This window comes from Aedes albopictus, chromosome 2, assembly GCF_035046485.1.
Source record: "Aedes albopictus strain Foshan chromosome 2, AalbF5, whole genome shotgun sequence".
Lineage (NCBI taxonomy): Eukaryota > Metazoa > Arthropoda > Insecta > Diptera > Culicidae > Aedes > Aedes albopictus.
This window is the reverse complement of record NC_085137.1, coordinates 59,923,518-59,942,710: the sequence shown is the minus strand read 5'-3', so window position 1 is coordinate 59,942,710 and position 19,193 is coordinate 59,923,518. Positions and strand designations below refer to the sequence as shown.

Sequence of the window (19,193 nt, the reverse complement as noted above, 5' to 3'; positions counted from 1 at the left end):
TAGTGGATCTCTTAGTAGCTTTTGTTTTTGTTATGATCGTGAAAGCATTATGAATTGTTTTCACCAATGGTTGCGCAACAAGTTCTATGTCTTTCCTACATATTACAAACAAAAACCGAACGAAAACACCTTATAGGTATTTCTTATTAAATAATTATTTGAAATCTCGATCAAATTATCCTATAATGATTATATAGTGATTATTCAACCCCAAACTAGCCAAAAGCAATTGGAACAGGACTGATAAAGTACATATCTGACAGAGGGGCACCATCTCACTGACAACCACTCCCGAGCAGAAGAAAATAGCTGAAGAATACCAAACTCAGGTATAGAAAATCGAATACCTACAACCTGAATTAGGTATTAGGAAGCCCTGCATAAGAAGTAAAATACCTGAAATAATAACTGGTGTGTATTCTGTGCATAACACGTGAATAATGACATCAGGTATGGCAATACCTAAATAATAATCGGCAATTTTTCCATACAAATAATGATTTTTCGTTGAAGTATTTTATCAATACCTACTAAATACCAAAGAAAGTTATTCTCAGTACCAGGATAACCGATCAATACCTTATTTTAGTATGATATCTGACTTTGGTATACTGCAGTTATGTGTCAGTTATTCGTTCCTGCTCGGGCTATATTTACATTTCTTCTTCTTTTTTCTTCTCTCTGTTTCGTGTCATGCACAATGGTATGAAAACGTAATATTGGCCAACATAAATTTACATATGAGGGGGTTAGAGGCAGAGGGGTGTAAGTGACCAAAAATTCAAAATTGAGATATATATCCTACGTGACTCTACGAGATCAACTTTGTTTGTTGCCGAAGACCCGTAATTTTTAAAAATGTTCTAGCATGTTTTCACATTGAACGAAAAAATGACGCTTAACCATGAATGAGATTTGTTTGGAGGCAAAGGGGTGTAAGTGCAATATATAATATAAGCCTGCACTTCCACAGTTATTAACTGAGGGCTTACTCTGCCAATGGCCATTTTGCATGTGTATATCGTGTGGCAGGCACGAAGATTATAATAATATTATTTCTAAACAAAAAAAAAAAATAAAAATAAAAATATTTCTAAAAAATCAACATATTTTACTTTATCACGAGTCGATGTCCATATATGATCTCTTTGTATCTTGTCTTATGTTATGCGACCACGGCACGTGCCGAAGATAGTTTGCAAAGTTGATTTATTGACTGATTTGTCTTTATTTAAGAGACTTTCGGCGCAGTTTGCAAAGTAATAACTTTACTTAGTTTCAATTAGTTATTTATACTTCCAAGTACATGTTGGCAGTGATGGTTTAAATATTTTGGCTTGAAGTTCAATTTCCAGCACACAAGTTCTTCAAAGAAAACAAGATTTCTTCACGGGTGAGTAATGGAAAATTGCAATACATCATAATTTTTGTCAGTATTTAGATTGATGTAATTCACACAAGTTTTGTGTTATATAGTTTTTCTTCATATTTTTTTTGTCAATAGTAATCAAACATCAAAGTAATACAAACAGGAGAAATGGCTCCTGTTATTCTGAAAACATACGAATGTATACATACAAAAATATTACGCAGGATGTGCACTATGGATTCATGTACGCAGTATATTACCTCAATGAAAATGCGCGATTACGTCAGATCTGGTTCAAGTTTTGAACGTTCAGTTTAATTTTTGGTATGATGAATAGGTGCGCGTAAAATCGCCAAATGCGTTGAAGTTTTCAAAGAAGATTTCTAGGAAAAAATTGGTTGGCAGTCTAACAAATTACGTTGATTAATTACTTATTATCACCCACATTTTGTTCCGGCTATTGGACCATCTTCAGGACTCGATACACAAATCAACACAATTTTGTATAATTTAAAAACTATCGGGTTGAAAAGGGTAACACTGTCTGGTACACTTTTGTGTCATTCGTTACATCTGACATGATTATTTCCAAATGAAATAACGAGCCTTCCAAATAAACGAATAAGTAAAAACAGTTTTAAAAATTGATACATTTCTTGGCTTAAGGTGAAGATCACCAGCGGTCACTTTCCAAAAAAGTATTTTCTCAAGCACAAGTTTATAGATACCAGTGTTAGCTTTAGTCTGAAAATGCTACTCAGTGTTCACTAAGTAATCAAGCAGCAAGAAACAATTTCTAATCAATTTGTTCGATAGATTCCCTGATTACTGCTCAAGAAAATAGAGAAGAATGAAAGACGGCCATTGTGGCGGCCAGATTGATACTCAGGCAGCCCTGTCCATAAAAAATAAAACATGTGTTAGTAGTACACATTTTCCTTAGTTTTACATTTTTACATTTTCATTTTTTTTACATTTTTAGTTTACATCACAAACAAACAAAAAATAAACTTGGTCGAACAAGGTGGCCTTTTTGTCATATCAGGGTTACATCGAGTTAGACCTTCAATATCAAAGTAGACTTCATAAGCTTTTTTGATTTAACCATTTTTTTACCTGTATTTTCAGTAAGGAACAGATAATATTGCTTTGAAGTCATCTTGCTTGTTAGTATCGTTAACTTACAACAACATTATATTTTCAATTTTGGGACACTTTTTGCATAGTAATATTTGAGTCTACATATAGAGGTGCAACCTTATTGAGGATTTGTTTGGTGGCAAAGGGGTGTAAGTCAGTAGTTTAGTGGTAAAGGGGTGTAAGTGCCATTAATAAAAACAACCCAATTTTCATATTCGAAGAAAAACAAGGTATATAATGATTCTGTGCATCTCCAATGGTGGAGTCACTTGATAGTAGCATATTCGAAGCGATTCCGAACTTTTTGGGTTGTTGTTGATTTTTTTATAAGATGTCAAAGTTTACGTCCATTATCTCAAAATCAGGTTTTGGTCACTTACACCCCTCTGCTTCTGACCCCCTCATATTTAGTTGACTGTGGTAAAGGACGCACAGTTGACATTCGCTCAGTGCAAACGCTTTAACTGCAAGACTGCTAAGTGCAACAATTTTGCAGTTATCGCACTCTTATCTATCAAAATCAAAACCTCGACAAAGTTGCGATGTTTTACGGATGCACTACAGCTGCAATACGATGTTTTAGTCTAATGTTTTAGTGTAATGATCCTCGGTTGGACTAAGAATTAAACCTTTTGTCTGGATTGGCTTTCAGAAGTAGGAACTATGTACATGACTTAATATAGACCATGTGGTATACAGCCCCTACCATGCACAGTTTTCATAAACATTTTTTTCTGGACACCTTCGTTGGTTTGACCACATCAGATATTGTGACTTACTTCTAACATATAAATACTTACTTGCTAAAAGTAAGTTGCAATGACTTCTGTGCAACAAAACGCTGCGATACCGTGACTCTTCTGTGGCAAGTGTGTTACTTGAGGGTAAATATGTATCCGGTAAATAGTACATTTCGGCATACGGTTTTCCGGTAAATAGTATATTCCGGTAAATGGTACATTCCGGTTAATGATACATTCCTGTAAATGGTACTTTCCGGTAAACGGTACATTCCGGTAAATGGCATTCCGGGTATTGGTTTTCCGGGTAATGGTATAGAATCCCATTTTCTACCTTAAATTAGTCAAGAACTTAGTTTATGAACTTTTCATAACCATTTCTGTGTCTTGCCATTCGACTATCAAAGAAAGAATTGAAGTTGCACCAAAAAAAAATGACGATTTGAACAAAAATCCGACTCAGACTTCATTTGAAAAGTGACCCCAAACTTTTGCACGATGCAGCATACTAAGGGGTGACCCTAAACTTTTGCAGGGAGTGTAAACCTAAATCGATAATTTTAAATATGTTATGAACTTTATCGCTAAAATCTAATGAATGGCTCTCAAAGAGTATAGAAATAGGGTTCAAATGCAATTTTAATTTTAAAATTTGGTCGACACAATTTTGAATTACACGAAACACAATTTTTCGTACAGATTTAGGAAAAAACATGTAAATTGAGGTAAACTTTTTGTACTAAAAATTTCATATGGAATTTGTGAAATGTACCTACGAATTAAATCTAACTCTTTATCTTTCGATAGAGTCTAAGAACGAGTGGAATCAATGAAAGATGACTGAGATATGACCGAAAAACATTTCCATGTTTTTGAGGGGGTGATCCCAAACTTTTGCACGGGAGTGTATAATAGGTTGACAAACAGTCAAAATTTTGAGAATGTTTGATGCACTCTATGAAAAGTTACAGCATGTTGAACTTTCTTGTGAGAGAAAAAAAAGTTGCCTATCCCAAACATTTTGGTCACCCCCTGTAGTATATACTTTATGGAATGATTAAATGGAAATTTATAAAAAAGTAACTTGTAGGTTTTTCTTGTTTTTTTTTTTTGGAAAAATCTCAGAATGAATCCTTGACGAAATCAGGATTTTATAGAACTTCTGCCGCAAATTTTTACTGAAAACTCTGGCTGAATTATCAGAAAAAAATGTTCCGTAGTGTGCAGTTCCGTGTTAGATTTTCACTTCGATTCCGTGAAGGCGCCTCGTTGAAGAAATTGCGGGCGCAGTTTTTGCAGCTATTTTCAAGATTCTAGGAGAATTGTTTACAGAATTCTTGATGAAATATTTTGAACTGGTAGGTTTTTAGACTGACGTTTTTTTTTTTGTTGAAATCTTCACAAAAATATAAGGAGCGTTATAAAAAAAATAAAGGTTTTTTTTCGGGAATAATTTTAGGAATTTCTCATGAAGTTCCTAAAAATTCTCAACAATTTTACCGGAAGGTCGTTTAGAACCTAATCAGCGTTTGTTCCAAAATTTTCACTACAAAATATACCAAAAGTTTTTTCTAAAATTGCTCCTTTTTCCACACGTTTATGTTGCTCTTTGCAGACATGTACCAATTTGCTGGTACGGCTGAACGTACATGGAAAATCTTGAAAGTTAGAAGTCACAGAATACCTCCGGCAACACATTTGGTTCGAAAATGTTTTTCGTTTTTGCAGAAACCATTTTTGAACAAAATTTTACAAAAAAAATGGTTTCTGCAAAAACGAAAAATATTATCCACCTGGAAAAAAATCAGGAGATACCTTGACCCATACTCTCCATGTGCACGAAAACCGATTTTGAAAATATTGCTTCGTTATTTTATGAAAAATCAAAAACCAAAAAAATGAGGAAATGCTCCCAGTCTAGCGGATACGGAGTCGTGGGTTCAAATCCCATCAGATCGCGAACAGAATTTAGTTTGCCAATTAATCAACATTCTTTGTCTTCTAATTTTCATGTTTTTTTCTCTAGTATGCTCCTTTTCACTTTCAAAAACTGTTTCTGTTCTTTAAACAGTACACGACCGCAATCACTTCAAAACTGTTGGTATAATGACAAACCATATAGTTCTGATTAACGTTTATTTAAATTGCTTTTCAAAAGCCTTGCTTGAAGGTTCTTATACCTTGAGGGTGATCAAAAATCGGTTTTTGCATACTGATAGTACGTATACTAGCTAGTATACACATTCCAAACTTTATGAAGGTTGTATCACTAAAACGAAAATTCTAACCTATTGTACCGCACTCCCTCCATAGCACAGTGGTACCGCCATAGGCCAAAAATCGAAAAATTGATTGTCTAATTTATGAGTTTGTATAATTTTTATAAATCAATAATGTTCCCAAGAATGCAGAAAATCCATTTTTATGTAAGTTTCTGTTGCATATTTTGCATGAGAGCGTGGGTACTGTTATGCAATTTTACATTCTTTAAATTTGTCGAAAAATCACATGACTTTTGAGTTGTACTCCGCGTCTTCGTATAACAAAAGCAAGTAGATTTTCAATTGGTTTTCAACGCAGAGAATCAGAATAGATGTTTATCTTCCAATTCGAAGCGCAAAAAACCGGATCTGGATGTTTTTGGACCAATGGGGATGTGAGTTATAGGCACATAATTTTACCAATAGAATATATACGTAATAAAAATTCATGTAACATTTCAAACATGTTCTTAACCACATTTAATCAATCATCCGCCAGCAAATGATCAGATTTGAGTAGGAGAATCAATCAGTGAAGGTTGTAGCTGCAAATATCTGCATACAAGCTTGCAGGATGTATTGGAAGTTACCCGTTATTTTTATAAAAAATATGTATTAAAATAACTACAAAATTATATATATACTAGATTTTCTGGAATTGTCTTAAATGCGTACCAAAATGACTGAAATTTTTACAGGAGATATTTCAAAGGTTTTTATAATAATTGAGGATTATTTTATTTGAAAACAATCTTTGGAAATGTTTTTTTATTATGAACAAAAAATACACTTCTGGAGGTATTGAGGTATTCATACCTCAATAGTTGCATAACAACCATTCGTATTTGGCCTCGTCAAAACTTACCTCTGTAATTGTGGAATTTGATAAGAAGTTTTGCATTTGCTGCCAACATTTAAAAAATTTCCTCAAAATCCATTCAGTACCTAATACTGTAGTGCTGGAAGAAGAAGGAGTAAATACACTCTTTTAGTAATATTTACTAAAAGAGCGTAAAGCCTGTATCCGCAATAATCGGGACACAGAAATATGGCTGTAACTCTGCAATAGATACATTAAAATTGCTAAAATTTTACCTGATAATATCTTAAGATGTGTTCGATTCACCTGCAAAATTTCATGTGAATCGGTGAAGTACCTTTTGTTGTAGCAATGAAACAGTAGAATGCGAGGAATTGAATTTTGTACAGCCCCTGGTTTAACTTATCAGCGCTGTAACTTTTGAATTTGATAAAGAAAATGACTGAAATTTTGAACACAAAACTCTCAATCTACTTTTCTTACATAGGCAAAATTTCAAAAAAATCGAAGCACTATCAACAATTTTATAGTCGAAACATATATTGGAACTGACCGTGATTTTAACCCTTCAGACAACCAGACAACAATTAGTGTTATTGTTTCGATTGTATCGTTGAAAGTACTACACCAATAATCATCAAATTTTGCAGGCATAATATACACATAATCAACTACCTTCTGTGAAAATTTCATGAAAATTGACAGAGATATTCAAAAGTTATGAATGGGCAAACAACGCACATAAAAACATGAAACATTTTCACTATCACTATCCCCTATCAACACCAGTAACTTTCAATCCAATTGATAAAAATTGATGAAATTTTGCAAGAAAGTGTCTCTATAAGTATCATAATTACTCACAAAGTTTCATAATTATTCTCACAGAACTTCGAATTGTAGCGGAAAAGAACCATCTAGTATGCGAATGAAAATTGGCGATGATTGTACAAAATCTTAAAAACACCGTCTGTTTGTTTCTCATCCACAGTTAAAAGTAATGCATCGATTTTTATGAAATTTTGCCCAAATAATAACCATACATCAAAGAGTTCTCAGTTAATTTTTGGCCAATTTTTATTGGCTCAGTACAGAGTTACTGCCGTATTTTTGTGTCCCGATTATTGCGGATACAGGCTTTATTTACTCCTCATATTCCCTTCTCAAATCGGAATATTTGATAAATTCATTAACGTTAAATCTTAGTGTACAAATTGATTTCTTTTAAAATAGCAGGCGCTGATTAAATTGCAATGACGAGGGGTATTTGTATATATTTCTTTTATTGGGTTAGAGCTATACATGATTAAAATTCCATGTACTATATTACTGGATAGCAGTTGCAATGCAATTGTAAGAAACAAATACGACTGGACAGATACTTGAATCTTTTTTATTGTGCAAAACGCAGGCCCATGAATAATATGACTTATAACTGTGTAAAGCAATATTTGTATGGTTGAAAAATTTCCTTTTGCGTACGTTTTGTGAATTAATCCTGAATATTTGTTTGAAATAATTTCCAGAAGTAATTGACTCTGTAATTGCACTATTGTTACTATTGTTTCAGAATTATCGCTTTTTGGCATTAGGTACTGTAGTTATGCATACTAATTCGATATGTGATGATTTTTTTCTGTGTTTCGACAATGCAAACTACCTTATTTCTGAAAAAATATTCAGTTTCATATATTTATTTTATTGCAGTAGAAATAGAACTTACTAATAAAATCAAGCTTGCTATTTGATGAAAACATTCGCGAAATGATGCGATTTGCTTTCGACAACGAACATGTTTTCACCCATCCTCGCTTTATTCAATCAACCTCCCACACGAGTAGCACACGAACGGGCTCAACACTGATCAGCATAGTTTACTCTTCCTTTTCGCCGTTGAGCCGTTGCGTTCTACCCAGCATCTCTTTTCATCGCTTTCGATGCTTTTCAACAGCTTATCGCGAAGCATCGTTGGCTGGAAGCTTTATTAGTATGGTATCGGTACATGCGAATGTTGCTTCTGTGTGCGTGTCGAGCGTTCGTGCCGTAGCTTCGCAAACCAACCTATTCGGTATGGTTTGGCTGTTCGGGCGAGCGTGTGGCGGCACAGTCAGATGTGTGCAAAATCGTTTGTGATTTACATCATGTTCGTTTTGCCACCTCTTTGCTGCTGGTCATCGCTGATCAGTGCACAGTTCAATCGCACGCGATAAATATACAGTTGATGAGTTGTGATGAGCACTAGTGAGGTGATAATTTGCATCATTGAATAAAATCACAATTATAATGCTAATACTGATTCTAATCACAAGAATCTATTATGCTACAGTCGTGCTATACATGTTTTAACGTGCAATACTTAGCAGCAATTCCTCAAAATTCAACCCAATCTTGATAATAATTAAAAATGTTTGATTACTGATTTCTGTGCAAAATAAAGGTTTTTTATGCAATTCAGTATTATAATTTCTGTTTTATACTACTCATTTCAGTATCATAATGCCTTACTTTTTCGAACCGGTTCATTATGCAACTGAAATGAGTTGCATAATGAAAAATAGTTGCATAATGTTCATTATGCAACTCATTTGAGTTGCATTATGAACATTATGCAACTCAAATGAGTTGTATAATGAAAAAATCATTGCATAAAATTTTGTATGGAACTCGTTGCAAAACTCGATTTTTTCAGCACTCTTCGTATTTATCCAACTCGGCAAGCCTCGCTGGATAAATGTACGACTCGTGCTGAAAAAATCAACTTTTTGCAACTCGTTACATAAATAACTATTTTAAATGATATTTTCATTTATCATAAAAAAGGCCGAAGTTCATATTTTTCAAGTGATGATCATGAAAATAAACTGGAATATCATTTTTAGTCATAACATGCTATTTCTGGTCACTTATAATGATTCTGCCCTTCAAAAAACAAAGAAAATGATTTATGACCGCTTCCCTGAACAAATGGAACCACTGTGCATAGGAACAACGCAAAGCGCAAAACTTTAAAGGCGAGTATCAATCTGGCGAACAATTCCAATAACTTAGCGCGAATTAGTAGTTAGTAGGAATAAAAGCTTATTCTAGGAATAGTAAGCACAAAATCTTACTTTTTGAGCATGCACACCGAGGGTTCATGATACACCCATATAATGTAATCAACGGCATATAATGCCGTTGATCACAGTAACAGTTATGTCCCTTCTTGTCAAATTTGATATCCTCCGTCCGTGCTATATCAAACGGCACTATTCAAAACGAGACACTTTATGTTAAATGCCTTCGAATCATCGCTCCTGCAGTCTCATTGTTCTACATTTCTCCATGGTGTGTGTGGGCTCATTATTGGTATCCTTCACAATCACTGCTACCAACGGATCTGAAATTATCGACAAATGATTTCAGCACTTCGCGAATACATTAGACGACGAACCCCAGAGCTCAACCCTTCTGATATTATGCAACAATCTCCTTTCAACCACAGGTACCGGCCTGGCCAGCGTAGTCGTATCCTTTCTGATGTCGACCTACTACAGTGTGATCATTGCCTATGCCATCTACTATTTCTTCACATCGTTTCGACCGGAGCTACCGTGGACGGATTGCTCGCACCGATGGAACACACCGGACTGTTGGGTCCCGGAGCGCATGAAGCACAACATCAGCCGACCGGAACTGTCGCGAACACCCACCGAGGAGTTCTTCGAGTGAGTTTCTGGTTGTTTTTAATTTGAAATTCTTCAAGTTTTACTACATATCGTTCAATAACAGGAACAAAGTACTCCAGATAAGTCACGGCATCGAATACCCCGGCGGAATGCGGTGGGAACTGGTGGCATGTCTGATTTGTGCCTGGATCCTGGTCTATTTTGCCATCTGGAAGTCGATCAAATCTTCGGCCAAGGTTCGATACCTGACGGCGACGCTTCCGTTTGTGCTGATCATCGTTTTCCTCGGGCGCTCTCTCACGCTGGAAGGGGCCGACAAGGGCCTGAACTACTTTTTCCGACCCAACTGGGAGGAGCTGGGCAGGGCGAACGTAAGTGTTAATTATTTCGTTTCCGAATGAATATAGATTGTTAATCTGAGTTTTATCTTCGAATTCCCAGGTATGGATCAACGCAGCGGCGCAGAACTTCAATTCGATTGGCATTGCGTTCGGGTCGATGATATCCTTTGCCAGTTACAACAAATACAACAACAACATTCTACACGACACGCTGGCCGTGTCCTTTGTGAATGGTATCACTAGTCTGCTAGTGGGAATCTTTGCCTTCGCCACCATCGGTAACATCGCCCTGGAGCAGAACACAACCGTGGAGGATGTCATCAGCGGTGGACCCGGGTTGATCTTTGTGGTGTATCCTCAAGCGTTGGCAAAGATGCCAGCGGCACAGATGTGGGCCGTTCTGTTCTTCTTCATGCTGCTGTGCCTAGGGTTGAACAGTCAGGTTGGTATTTTCTGCTTGTTTGATCTTTGGCGCAAGTTAACATTATCTTTTATATAAAGCTTGTATCTGCAACAATCTGGACACGCAAATACTTCAATAGCTTTGCAAAACATGCATTAGAATTGATAAAATTCGAGAACCAAAATGGTTTGCAAGCAAAATCCACTTAAAAACGGTGTATTCTACTTGCGGTGCGTTGTTCACGATCCCTCATTATTTTTTGCCACTTTTTGGTCTATTTCATACCACTGTGGTAGTAAAGGGTGATACGGTCAAAATTTGGTCACACAATTTGTTTCATAACTTGAGACTGCGTACACCAAAACAGCTGATTTTTGGACCAGTAATGGTACATTATATGTAGCTTATACCATAAAATTTTCATCAAAATCGGTTTAGTATTTGCGGAGATATTGTGAATCCTGAAAACTGCAATTTTAAAATTTTGTACAATGAGGTTTAAAAAATAAGAACACATTTTTACTCTTTTATTTATAGAGCCAGAAATACTGAACCAATTTCAATGAAAGTAAAGTACACATATCAAAATGTTGTGTAAAAATTTAATTCAATTTTATCCAGCCGTTACAAAGTTATATTTGTTTAGGTGGTAAAATTTTGTCAAATTTTGTCAAGTCAAGTCAAATTTTGATCACACAATTTTTTTCATAACTTTAGATTGCGTACACCAAAACAGCTGATTTTTGGATCAGTAATGGTACATTATATGTAGCTTGTACCATAAAATTTTCATCAAAATCGGTCTAGTATTTGCGGAGATATTGTTGAACCCTGAGATCTGAAATTTTAAAATTTCGTGCAAAGAGGATTCACACATTTTTACTGTTTTATTTATAGAGCCAGAGATTCTTAACCGATTTCAATGAAAATTTTTCTGTATGTGAAGTATGCATATCAAAATGTTGTGTAAAAATTTCATTCAATTTGATCCAGCTGTTACAAAGTTATATTTGCTTAAGTGGCACGGTCAGTTTTTTCATATTCAAACTGATACAACTTTGAAAGTATTCATACAAAATGGCTCAAAATTTTACTAAGAACATATTTTCATAATAGTACTATACTGTAAAATTAGTGTAAAGTAGTGTGCTAATGAAATAATAAATTGCAAATTTGGGTTTCTACCACAATTTCTTCTTGAATTTTTTTTATGGTTTCTTACAGATCTTTTTTCACCATTTTTGCCGGAATTCTTCGTTGAATTTATCTACGATTTGTTTATGGAGGTATGCCGAAGATTCTTTTAGGATTTATACAGGAGTTTCTTCCGAAAGTTTTCCCGGATCGACTCCCAGAGTACCTCTCGGAATTTTCCGGAGTTCCTTCCCGAAATTCTGAGAATTATTACTGTGATGTCTACCGAAATTCCTCTCACAATTTCTGTCGGAATTTTTACGATGTTTCTGCAGGAATACATCTCGGGATGTCTTCAAGAGGTATTCCCAGTACTGCACCCAGAAATTCTCGCAGAATTCTTTCCGGAGCTGCTTCCAAGATATTCCCAAAGTTTCTCTTCGAATTTTCACGAGACCCTTTGCAAAAATTTTTTTCCACAGAATTTTCTGGGTTTACTCTTGTTTTTTTTTGCAGGATTATTCCCGTGGTCCCTCCCAGGGTTTTTCTTAGTTCCTGTTGGAATTTTTCCAGTATTTCTTGCAAGGTTTACGTATAGTAATTTTTCAGAGAAGTGTCTGTTTTCCCAGTAGGGAATTTCTACGGGATTTCTGCAGGAGTATACCCCGGGATTTCTTCAAAAGGTTTATCCCGCTATTCCTCCAAGAGTTTCTTGGCGGAATCCTTCTGGAGTGACTCATAAGATATTCCCAAAGTTTCTTCAAGGATTTTTTAGTGGTTTTTCAGAATAGTTTCCCAACAGTATCTCCTGAGATTTATGCTAGACCCCTGCCAAAGTTTTTCCAGATAATTTGTCTCATTTTCCCCATTTTTCTTCAGGATAAGATAAAAAAAATTACATGAGGGAGAAAATTTTCTATTCAGAGGGTTTTTGCGTATTTGCTCCCATAAAAAGTTTTTTCCGAGATTTCGAGTTTTCTGAGAGTTCAAGAGGTTTTCCCGATATGCTTTCACGGTTTCTCGTTGGATTCTTCCCGGAGATCCTTCCAATTTGTTTTGTCTTTATTAAAGAGGCTTTCGACCAGACGCTGGTTCACTTCTCATTCCAAAAATTATCTAAAGTTCCTTCAGGAATTTCTCTTAGTGGTTTTCCGGGATAACTTTGCAACAGTTTTTTTGTGAGATTTTTATAAAAGTTCTTCTGGATTTCCTCACGAAATTTCTTTAAGAGTTCCTCCTTGAATTTCCTTAATATTCCTAAATTCCACGAGAAATATCAGCAAAAGCTCTGGCGGAAATCCCAGAAGGCACACCAGAAAGGTCCAGGGTAACTTCATAAAAACTGTGAGGGACATCCCAAGACCAACAACATTACATTGCACGCACACCATTTTCAGCCAGACGCTGTACAGACTAAACATAAGTAGCATTCCCAAGTAACATTTTGATGACCATTTAGTAGAGATATTGAGAACCGTCATAGAACTTAATATCTTTCATTTTTGATTTCTGATGGTTTCAAGAACCTCTTCTAATCTATTTGACTAAAACATGTTCTTTGAGTTAAGAAATGTCCCAGCAGAAAGTCCTGTAGAAATCCAGGAAGAAACTCTAGAAGATAGCTCATGGAAATATCTTAAAGAAATTACAGGAGAAATTTCGTGAGAAATCACAGGAGAAATTTCGTAAGAAATTCTGAGGAAACCTGCAAAAAAAAAAACTGTAAAAAACTCCTTAACTCATACTTGGAAGAGCTGTAGGAGGAATCCTAGGAATAACTCCTGCAAAAACTCTAGGAGAAATCACGGGAAGATTTCTTGGGGTAGTCCCGAGAGAAACAACAGGAGACACTCCGCAACATCAAGTTTAGTGATTCAGGAACTTCAGTAAAAAAAATAGTATTTAGAGGTTTAATTTGTTGGTACTCCCTGAGATTTCCAGATATTTTTTCAGAAAGGAATTCGTTAAAAAAATAGCTCTAAGTTTATAAAACTATCGCAGAATTCTTTCAAGAACTTTGGATTACGAAGTTCCTCTCGAGCTTTCTTCAATAAGTCTTTGCGAAGTTTCTCGCCACATTTCACCTGAATTCCTTCAGCTATCCTAGGAGATATTCCGAAGAAAAAGTTCTGCAAGAACTTCGGGAGCAGCTATCAAAGAAAACCCAAAAGGATCATCCAGAATCTCGGGACAATTTCTGGTAGGCGTTCCAGGAAGAGCTCTGAGAGTAATTCCGAGAAAATCTGTGAGACACACCTCAAGTGGATCATTGCAAGATATCCAGTAAGCAATTAATAGGAAATGCCTGGGAAAAGCTCAGAAAGATCACAGAACAACTTCATGAGAAGAAAAGGAAGTGAAATTCCAGGGTGAATTCAGAAGAACCGAGAGATATCACAGGACCAACAAAGAAGAAATCTTCTGAGAGAAGTTCCGGGAGAAATCTCTTGTAACACTTCGAAACAAATCCCTCAAGACTCAGTTGAATATCCAGTAGAAATGCAGGGAGAAAAATCCCGGAAGGAAGTCCCACAGAATATTCGTGAAAAACTGCTTAAAAATCCTCTATTAGAAATTCCAGAAATAAGGATCTTGCAGCAACTCTGGGAAATATTGTTTGAATCTTGGAAGAATGCTGGAAGGAATTTTAAAAATAATACAAAGAGAAAAAGCCTGAAAAAGTATTGAAGGAATCTTGTTTGCAATCCTTTCAAACTTTCAAATTAATCCGCGTCCACACTGAATCGTCGGCTTGCCGAAAACAGCTGCTAGAGAGAGTTATCTGCTTGTTGCTCTACCGCAGTTATCCTGACTTCTTCTTGATTCAGTTTGCTTTTTGGAAGAATTTTCAATGTATTCACGTACCACAAGCTTCCAGTTAAAGAGCCTTCAGCACTACGGAAATATTTGTTTTGAAAATTCGTGCCTCTGGAGCCGACCTACTGAACTCTCCACGAGGTGAATGTAAATTACACTCACCTCGTGGAGAGTCGCTTTCACAGCTCTGTCACGACTTTAGGATTCGTGTGCGACCCTTACTCTATTCGGCAAAGTTTTAGACAAAACCACAAGGCAAAAGTCGTCCATACATCGTTTCTTGATTGCACGCTTCTGAGCTGAGAAAATAGCAAGTGAGTGTAACTCTCTTTAAGTGAGTGTTCCTATCCCTGGCTACAAGCATGTAGTAAAACCTCATGTTCGAAAGAAGTGAACACTACATATTCAAAAAAACTGCACAGCAATCGAGTTCCGAAGAGGCCTTAAATCTTAGTTTAGGTTCACATTGTGAAAGCGTTACACATAAATCAAAAAACTCCCGACCATAAACAAAATGCCCGACTTATTCCCGCATATTTCCCGATGAATTTCGATTCCCGACTTTTTACTGAATTTCCAGAGTCTGTGGCCACCCTGGATAGCTCTCAAAACTTGACGAAATTATAAGAAAACTTCCAGAAGAAATTCTGAGAAAATCTCTGGAAGAAATCCTGCAGAAATCCCATGAAAAACTCCTGACGAAACCCTGGCAGGAACTTTAGTAAAAATCCCAGAAATATCTCTGGAAGAAATCCTGGAAGTAATATCTTAGGAAGTACACCCTGAGGGAAAACCGACGAAAATGTATTGGGCGAAACGCAGGTGGAACTCTGGAAGCAATAGTTGAAAAATCTCTAGAAGAATCCCTGGGAAATGCCAAAAAACTCTAGGAGAAGACTCTAATGACTGGGATCTCGAATTCTGAAGAACTTCAGGAATTCTTGGAAGATTTTCAAGAAATATGCCATGAGAAACCCTGTAAAATTTAAAGAGCCATATTAACCAAAAGTTCTGAAGAAATTCTTATGTAGGAATTTCTAGATGAATTTTAACTTCCTGATTCATGCGCGTCCACCCAAATCTACACAAACTCTTTCTGGAGTTTATCTATGGATGTCTCTAAAATTTGTATCCCAAATTCGTCTTTGAATTGATTTCAGGATTTTTACTGGCAATTCCTGCGGGATTTCTGAACATATTCATCTTCAATAGTTTTTCGAGGTTTTCTTGAAATAACTCTTCCTGACGTACCACTCAAGATTCCTTCCGGGATATCCTCCCAGAAAATCAAAACACTCCTCGGATTTTATCACGGAACTCTTTCTGGAACTCATTTTAGAATTTTTCTCAAAGAATCACTTCTTGAAATTGCTTCCATGATTCATCGTTGAATTTTCCTGTTTTTCGAATTTCATCCGAAATTCATCTCGAGATTACTTCAAGAGTTAAGCAAGAATTGCAAAATGCAATATACTTTTGCGAAATCATTCTTGGTGTATGTTAAATTTCGTTTGAGATTATTGCTTGAATTACTTCCGGCCTAAGAAGACTTTTCCAACAACTCCCTTTGGAATTTATTCTCGAAATATCTTTCGTATTTTTTTAAATACCAACCTAAGTCGCATTTCCTCAGAAATTTTCCAAGAATGTCTTCCCTTCCTTCCAAAGATATTTTTCCTCACACTTCTAATGAAATAAACATATTTATAATGAAAAAATAAATACGTATAAAGGTAAAGAGATTCGAGAGAAAAACATCTGTAAGAAAACTTGGAAGCAAATTTGGAAAATATCCGGGGAGAAATTCAGGTAGGAATTGTGCAAGATTTTTCGAAAAAAAAAACCCGAGGGATATTACATAAAAACTCTGGGAAAAAACCTCAGTAAAAAGAAATCCTAATGAAAGTTTTGAAAAAATTCCGGGAGAAACTATAGGAGAAATATCAGAGAGAAAATTGCTAGATAGATTTTTAATGATTCTTTGGGTATGACCTCTCGAGAAAATTCTGGAAAAAATTTTGTGAGAAACTTTGGATATATCCCTAAATATCCTGAAAGGAATCACTTCAGAGAGAACTCTCAGCGAAACATCGGGAGGTATAGTAGTCGTGGAAAAATACTGATAAAAATTCCGGGAAATCTCTAAAAGAAAGCCTGGGAAGAATCCCGCAAGGAACTATTAAAGCAATTTCGGGGAAACCACTGAAAAAAATCCCTTCAGTAACTTTTGTAGAAATACCGCAGGGTGCTTCGAGTTTTTTTTTTAGTTTTCATTAATGTGTATTATGTGTAACTTAAAGCTAAAATTCTACAGTCTGATGCTTTGAATGTCTAATCGGCAGATCCTCTGGGAGAAATCCTAGCATGCACTATTTGAGAAATTTCAGGAAAACCCTCAGGAAAAAAATCCCGGGAGAAGCTATAGGACAAATTCCATGAGAAATTATAGGGGAAACTCCTGCAGAAGTCCCGTAAGAAGCAGAAAAAACTAGGAGTGTGTAATGTCTGAGACATAACCGCAATGTTGACGTAGGACTAATTTTTAACGCATAATAAAGAATTTGGGGCTCACAGATGAAGTAAACGTGTATCTATTCAGCAAAAATAACGGCCAGAGTAAAATCACTATATGCTAAAGACTCGAAATCTGGCGATTGTTGCTGGTAATGATGATTCCCGTATCATGACGATGATGCTGCCGAGCAATGCCTTTAAAGTTGAAGGATTCGTCATTGAAATAATCGTCATCATTGAAAATTCGAAAGCAGTTTTCTCGTACAAAGCTGAAATTTCCGCAGTGAAAATGTATTCACTGTATTGCGGCTGAAGATTGGAGTACAGTGAACTTATTTTCACTGCAGAAATTTCAGTTTAGAATGAGAAAACTGCTTTCGAACTTTCAATGATGACGATTATGTCAATGACGAATCCTTCAACCTTAAAGCGCATTTGACAGGTATCCTACTCGATTGGAATGACATTGACAGTAAATTTGGAATTTCAAATACCAAATATACAGCGGTGTATATTTAGTATAAAAATTAAACTTTATCGATAAACTAAACTATAAAAATTAGAATTAGTTGAATTTTTAGAAATAATTGAATAATGCTCCAAATAACTCTTTCGGAAGCTTTGGGGCCCTTAAAAGAACCATTTTGGTATAATTCATTGCCACCCATGCCGCCACCACCAATTGATCCGAAAAGAATCGAGGCTTCATTGGACAGAGGGCGGTGCCACCCGCTTGCTCATCCGTTGAAGCGGATCTTTTTTGGGATCTTGCTGCTGCTGCCACCGACAATCCATGAAAGAATCGGGGCCCCGGCAAACAAAAAGTGACGCCAATCGAATTTTCGTTTGCCGAGGCGGATTTTTCTTTGGATGTTGCTTCCGCTACTGCCTCCACTGCCGATGGATCCGAAAAGAATCGAGGCTTCATTGGACAGAGGGCGGTGCCACCCGCTTGCTCATCCGTTGAAGCGGATCTTTTTTGGGATCTTGCTGCTGCTGCCACCGACAATCCATGAAAGAATCGGGGCCCCGGCAAACAAAAAGTGACGCCAATCGAATTTTCGTTTGCCGGGGCGGATTTTTCTTTGGATGTTGCTTCCGCTACTGCCTCCACTGCCGATGGATCCGAAAAGAATCGAGGCTTCATTGGACAGAGGGCGGTGCCACCCGCTTGCTCATCCGTTGAAGCGGATCTTTTTTGGGATCTTGCTGCTGCTGCCACCGACAATCCATGAAAGAATCGGGGCCCCGGCAAACGAAAAGTGACGCCAATCGAATTTTCGTTTGCCGAGGCGGATTTTTCTTTGGATGTTGCTTCCGCTGCTGCCTCCACTGCCGATGGATCCGAAAAGAATCGAGGCTTCATTGGACAGAGGGCGGTGCCACCCGCTTGCTCATCCGTTGAAGCGGATCTTTTTTGGGATCTTGCTGCTGCTGCCACCGACAATCCATGAAAGAATCGGGGCCCCGGCAAACGAAAAGTGACGCCAATCGAATTTTCGTTTGCCGAGGCGGATTTTTCTTTGGATGTTGCTTCCGCTGCTGCCTCCACTGCCGATGGATCCGAAAAGAATCGAGGCTTCATTGGACAGAGGGCGGTGCCACCCGCTTGCTCATCCGTTGAAGCGGATCTTTTTTGGGATCTTGCTGCTGCTGCCACCGACAATCCATGAAAGAATCGGGGCCCCGGCAAACAAAAAGTGACGCCAATCGAATTTTCGTTTGCCGAGGCGGATTTTTCTTTGGATGTTGCTTCCGCTACTGCCTCCACTGCCGATGGATCCGAAAAGAATCGAGGCTTCATTGGACAGAGGGCGGTGCCACCCGCTTGCTCATCCGTTGAAGCGGATCTTTTTTGGGATCTTGCTGCTGCTGCCACCGACAATCCATGAAAGAATCGGGGCCCCGGCAAACGAAAAGTGACGCCAATCGAATTTTCGTTTGCCGAGGCGGATTTTTCTTTGGATGTTGCTTCCGCTGCTGCCT

The 19,193-nt window shown here is 37.0% G+C and overlaps 1 protein-coding gene across 12 annotated transcripts in view; it reads left to right on the top strand.

Moving 5' to 3' along the window:
• LOC109421643 (sodium- and chloride-dependent GABA transporter ine) overlaps positions 1-19,193 on the top strand; it is a 104,166-nt gene that overhangs the window by 79,659 nt on the left and 5,314 nt on the right. For all 12 annotated transcript variants that reach the window (XM_062849731.1, XM_019696155.3, XM_062849729.1 and 9 more), the window contains 3 exons: positions 9,815-10,037; positions 10,102-10,369; positions 10,440-10,781. In XM_062849731.1, coding sequence (XP_062705715.1) covers positions 9,815-10,037; positions 10,102-10,369; positions 10,440-10,781 — 833 coding nt within the window. The remainder of the gene's footprint in view (positions 1-9,814; positions 10,038-10,101; positions 10,370-10,439; positions 10,782-19,193) is intronic.